This window comes from Myotis lucifugus, unplaced genomic scaffold (genome assembly GCF_000147115.1).
Source record: "Myotis lucifugus unplaced genomic scaffold, Myoluc2.0 scaffold_438, whole genome shotgun sequence".
NCBI lineage: Eukaryota > Metazoa > Chordata > Mammalia > Chiroptera > Vespertilionidae > Myotis > Myotis lucifugus.
Window position 1 is genome coordinate 186,079 of NW_005871486.1, and position 5,975 is coordinate 192,053.

The 5,975-nt window shown below is 45.9% G+C and overlaps 1 protein-coding gene across 3 annotated transcripts in view; it reads right to left on the minus strand.

The window, feature by feature from the left end:
* The window catches only part of ZCCHC17 (zinc finger CCHC-type containing 17), a 54,692-nt gene extending 48,860 nt beyond the window's left edge, over positions 1-5,832 (minus strand). Inside the window, exons 1-2 of one of the 3 annotated variants that reach the window (XM_006102890.2) lie at positions 5,733-5,832; positions 149-269 (exon numbers count right to left, since the gene is read on the minus strand). In XM_006102890.2, coding sequence (XP_006102952.1) covers positions 149-214 — 66 coding nt within the window. In that variant the 5' untranslated portion in view covers positions 215-269; positions 5,733-5,832. Of the gene's footprint in view, positions 1-148; positions 270-465; positions 689-5,732 lie in introns of those variants that run through there. The other 2 variants (XM_014468257.2, XM_006102891.3) reach the window with 2 other exon arrangements.
* Between the last annotated feature and the right edge of the window lie 143 nt (positions 5,833-5,975).

The following is a 5,975-nucleotide window of genomic DNA, read 5'->3' on the forward strand; positions in this document are numbered from 1 at the left end:
GTGATGGCCAGATGCTCCACTAGCCCTTCCCGTTTAAACTGTAATGCTCAAGATATTCTCAAATGACAGGAGCTCCAAACCCAGCTGCTTTTCACCCTCAATCTATGCTTAACATAAATGGTAAGTTTTCAAAGCCCAAATAATATACCTCTCCTTGGAAAATAGTGTAGAGAGCAGGCAAGTTCTCCATGGTCTCGGGTCTTCCTGAATTCATCCTTAATGTTCTATGGCTCCTCCATATCTCTTCTGCTAAAGCTAATTCAAGTGTACTGTCACAAAGAAATAACATAGACAACAATTTGAGAGACATCTGCATTAAAGAAGTACAGACAATCCACAGCTATTCTCTACAGAATAATAACACAGATTTAACACCATGTACTTTTATCCAAAACTCTTTTGTCTACTTTAATTGTGGGGAGTTTTGGGAACATTGATCTTATTTCTTTTCATTGTGATACTTACCCAAGGCCATCAGTCTGCTGCTTTGTTTCTTGTTTTTTAATTGCTATCGTTGGTATTCTTTTGGCAAGGGAAGGTTTTGGGGGGTGGGGGGTAAGTGGATTTTTAAAAGAAAGGAAACAGTAATAGTAATAAGAGCTAACATTTATCAAGCACTTACTATGTCCAGGCACTATGCTCAACACTGGACATCCAATATCTCATTTAACCCTCAAAAGTCTCAAGATATAGGTTCTATTATTATCATAGTATATAGATGAGAAAACCAAGGCTTCTGGAGGCCCAATTACTATGCCTATGTCAAAAAGCCAAGAAATGGTAGAGTCAAAATCTGGCTGACACCAGAGTCCACGCTTTTAACCACTATGCTTACTTTTCTCCTGATAAATTGAAAACACACAAGTTCATTTTAAAAGTTCACACAATACGCCCAGTCAGTGTGGCTCAGTGGTTGAGCTTCGACCTATGAACCAGGAGGTCAGGGTGCCATTCCCATCCAAGGCACATGTCCAGTTTGCCAGTTCAATTCCCAAATAGGGGACGTGTAGGAGGCAGCCAATCAATTATTCTCTCTCATCATTGGTTTTTCTGTCTCTCCCTCTTCCTTCCTCTCTGAAACCAATAAAAATATATTTTAAAAGTATTAATTAATTAAAGTTCAGACAATACATTAATAATGAAGAAAACAAAATCATTTATAATTCAATAGGTTTATATACTTTTAGACTTTTGTATATGTACAGTGTTTTTTTAAATGGAATCATGAAATCATTATTAACAACATACACACACACACACACACACACACACACACACTAGTAGGTAGGTAGGTAGATAGATAAAAGCCTAAGAGACCGAATGACCAGTCGACCGGTCTCTATGATGCACACTGACCACCCGGGGGGGCAGATGCTCAACGCAGGAGCTGACCCCTGGTGGTCAGTGCGCTCCCACAGCCAACCTCCCGCGGTATCCCCACCTCCAGCCGGCCCCGATCACTGGCCAGGTCGAGTGACCCCACCCATGCACGAATTCATGCACCGGGCCTCTAGTTTTAATATATTTTAGCAATTCTTACATACATACACACACATCTTATTTATTTATTTATTTTCAATCCTCACTTGAGGATATTTTTTCCATTGATCTTTAGGGAGAAAGTGAAAGGGAGGGAGGAGGGAGGGAGGAGAGGAAGCAGAGAGGGGAGGAGAGAGAAAGAGAGAGAGAAACATCAACATGAGAAACATAATGATTAGTTGCCTCCTACACGCACCCGGACTGGGGCCAGGAATCAAACCCACTACCCTTTGGTGCCCAGGACGACACTCTAACCACTGAGCAACACAGGCCAGGGTTATTACTTTACTAACAGCACATAGAGAGAATGCAGGCAGATTTGTCAGTTCTTGAGAAATGGCTGATAAACAGGTTAAATCCAAGTATCATAGCCTAGTTGGATCCTTCCTTTCACTTCCTAGCTATGTAGTCTCAACTCTAGTCCTTCCCTTCCCTCTGCCCAGTATCCCTCACATCACATCCTAGAACAGAAATTAACCTGAGGTCAATGGCTCTATCAAAAAACCTTAATTACCCCTCCAACTCCTATAGCATTAGTGAGGTAAAGAATCCATAGAGGCATCAGCAGGTAGGACATCTAAATTAAGCTCAAATATCTTAGTCTCACCTGTTCCTCCCTACAGAAAGGTTGTGGAAAGAGCAATAGAAGTAAGTGGAAACAATCTGAAGTTGTTTCTTGCTGATTTCTGCTGTGACAACAATATGAACAGCCAAGTTTAAAGCTCTCCAGTTTGCTCCTTCTGTAGAACAATAGCCTGAGAAATCCTATGCAATTCTTTTAGAAAAATAGCAGCATTTTTGAGGGAAAGTCTGAAATGTAAAAATATAAGTTTACAATTCAGGAGAGTAGAAGGTTGCTATTTTTTAAAATGGTATTTAAAAATTTTTTCATATTATGTTCTGTAGAGATGTAGGGTTCTATGATGGTTTATTCAGAAGCTCCTTAGGTATTTCAAGTTTATTTTAGAGAGGAAGGGAGAAGGATAGAGAGATAGGAACATCATTGGTTGGCTATCTCCTGCATGCCCCCTACTAGGGATCGAGCCTGCAACCTGGACATGTGCCCTGACTGGGAATCGAATTAGCGACCTCTTGGTTCATGGGTCGATGCTCAACCACTGAGCAATACCAGCTGGGTCAAGTTTATTTTTTAAAAGTCAATTCTGAAATATCTAGGGACCATAGGTGTCAAGAAAGCCAAAGAAGTAGGACTCTAGGCCAACCAACTGGAAGATAGCCTCTATATCAAAGATGTACGGAGCAGAACCCCAAAGAAACCAGAATTGAGGGAAGTCCCACTCAGAGCATTTGGAAAGCTAGGAGCCCCTCCTCAAAAATTACTGCTGATTCCCACTTGCACTCCCAGCCTTAGGTGGGTCATGGTAGCAAGGAGAAGTGGAAGTTACAGGAGGAGGAACTATTCTTTTTAAATATATTTTTATCGATTTTAGAGAGGAAGGGAGAGGGAGAGATAGAAACATCAATGATGAGAATCATTGATGGGCTGCCTCCTGCACACCCCCCACTGGGGATCAAGCCCACAACCCAGGCATGTACCCTTGGCTGGAATCAAACCTGGGACCCTTCAGTCTGCAGGCTGATGCTCTATCCACCGAACAAAACTGGCTAGGGCAGGAGGAACTATTTTAGCAGTGTATTTTGCTTTGATCCAGCTTATCTATTAAGCTTCTATGTAAGATTTCAATTTTTTTTGGGGGGGGGGGAGTTCTGCTTTAAAAAAAAAAGAGCAAGTAAATTGACAAGGATTGAGATACACCATTTGGAGTTACTTTGCAATAGTTGGGGAAACAGAAAATCTTCCTTAGGTACATTTTACTTGAATATTTTAAACAACAATAGTATGTAGGGAAGCAATAGGGAGCCGATTACTGGGCACTCCCTTCCGAAAGCAAAGGAAGAATAATGTGTGAGTAGGTGGTATAGCAGGGGAATGGTGGTCCAGAGTGAGGTCAAGCCTATGTTAGGTGAAGAAGAAATCTGCAAAGAAGAATGACTCATCTTTAACCTATGTTTACGAAGTTAAGTAAAAATACTGAGCTATGAGCAGAGGCAGAATGACTACAGAGCCTGCATTCTCAACCACTATTCTACGCTGCCTCAAAAGGAATTCACAGCCCTGGCCCGTGTGGCTCAATTGGTTGGGCGCCATCCCATGCACAGAAAGGTTGCCTATCTCCTAGGGTGGTCAAAAAGGGAATTAAATTGGTTTAGACAAGTAAAGCTTTTGGGTTAACACATGGCAAATAGGAAGTTCTCAAATATTAGCAATTATTATTAGAGGAGTTGGAAGGGACCTTCCGGATTACTGACTGAAAGAACAGTGTAGGGCCTGTAGGCAGTAAAGTACTGGCCTTGAGTACCCCCATGGCTAACTGACCAGCCTGTATCAAGTCACTTAATCTCTGTTGGTTTGTTTCCAGTTAAATAGGAGTAATGGGCTAAATGCTCTCCATAATTTCTTTCAGCTTTCATATTTTGAGTTCACTTTTTGTGTTTTACTTTGCTTTTTACTATTTTTTCTCTTTCCTGCGTTTGACCTGTTTTCTCAAGAGATTCATAACTAGAACTCAAAAAAGAAGTAGCGTCCTTCTAAGACAGTTATTCTAGAAATTGGATGTGAAGGAGGGAGATTGGACCACTAGTTGGCATTTGAAAGTCTCCCATCTTCTGATCTGCCCAGCACATAGTAAGGCTCTGCTCACACATTCAAGAAGATGAAGAAACTAAGACACAGAGAGGCTAAGTAACTTGCTCAAAATCACAGCCCTATGAATGATGCTGATGAGATTCAAACCGTTTACAAACCTTTTTTCTTCCCTTTTTAAATTATGAAATTCTTCTGAGTATTCTTGCACGTTCGCATACCCTTCGAATTTCTAGTGCCTGGCAGTGTGAACGCGACGACTAAAGGTTCCGACTTAGGTGATCTTACCCACATCAATGGCTCAATCACCGCCAAATACCAATTACTCTCAGATTTATATTTCCAACAAAAATCTCTTTTCTGCGTTCCAAACCCGTATTTCAAACTGCCTCCTGGATGTCAGGGATGATTTCTCCCTTCCCCTCGCCAAAAAAAACACACACAAACCTACCCAGTTGCCATAAGCCAGAAAACTCGGAGTTACACTGAAGTCCTCTTTTTTCCCTCCCTGAATCCAGTCCATCATCGAGTCCTGCTGATTTCACCTCCTCTATACGCCTTTCGGATCCGTCCAACACCTCAGTCCTCATTCCCAACAGTGTGTCCATCCGTCCTCCATCTGTTCCCACTATGGAGCCTCTCCCCCACCGCACATCCCGCTCCCCATCAAAAATAAACCACCACCACCAAAAACCTCATCGGTCTTCCAGCAAAAGCTACCAAGTCCTGCCAGGCCTGCCCTCGACCCGCCTCCAGCTTCGTCCCGAACCACGCTCCCCTGCACCCGCCCTGCATCCCCTCCCTCCTGGCCACGCTGGCCTCTCCGCTTTTTATTCATTCTCCTCCCCTGGTCACCAGGCCCTGGACACGCTGTTCTCTCCGGGGAAGAGTCTGCCCTCCTCTCTTCACCCGCCTCAGGAGAACCCTCCCTTCAGGCACCTCTTCCTCGGAGAAGCTCCCCGGCTTCTTTCAGGCACTCGGAACATCGGTGCCTCTCTCCTAGGTCGCACTATTTCACATTTCTCAGAGAGACACTTTAGCATCAGTTTTCCCCACCAGCCTCAAGCCCCTGAGAGGTCAGGGGCCATGTTCGGTTCACAAGGTACCCTCCATGCTTTGCACAAAAAATCCCAGTTGGACCGGCAGGAGTCGGGCATTGCCTTCACCGCCGGCCCTCACAGGAGCACAGAGCAGGCCCTAGCAAAAGGCCGGCAGACACAAGCCGGCCTCCTCGGTCAGGACCCGAGTGGAGGCTGGGAGACCGGCCTTTCCTCCCTGGGGGCGCCTGGCACGGGGACGGACACAGCAGGCGCTCGCTGAAGGCGGCCGTCGAGGGCCTCGGGCAGCCGCACAGACCCCAAAGCGCCGCTCCAGCCGAGAGGGAACCCAGGCTACCGCTGCCCGAGCTGGGCCCGCCCCTGCACCTCGCACTCAAAACTTCGGAAGAGAAAGGCCAGGCTCACACAGCACACCCGAGGCACCGCCTCCAGATTCCGCAGCCGCCGCCCCCGACCTCCCTCACACTTACTCGGCGTCCGCTCCGGCCTCCGCGCCGCTGCATTGCGCGAAACGCCAAAACCCAGCCCGCGCGCTCCCACCCACAAGACACAGCGTGCCGAGGCGGGGCGCCAGCTCCACCCGCCAATCCTGGAATCGGACTCTCGTGACGTCAGAAGGACCTGACCAATAAGAGGAGCTCATCTTCGGGCGCTGGGGAGAGTATTGGAAGCCGATTGGCCTCTCCAAGCCGGATGTGCTAGGGAAGGACTAA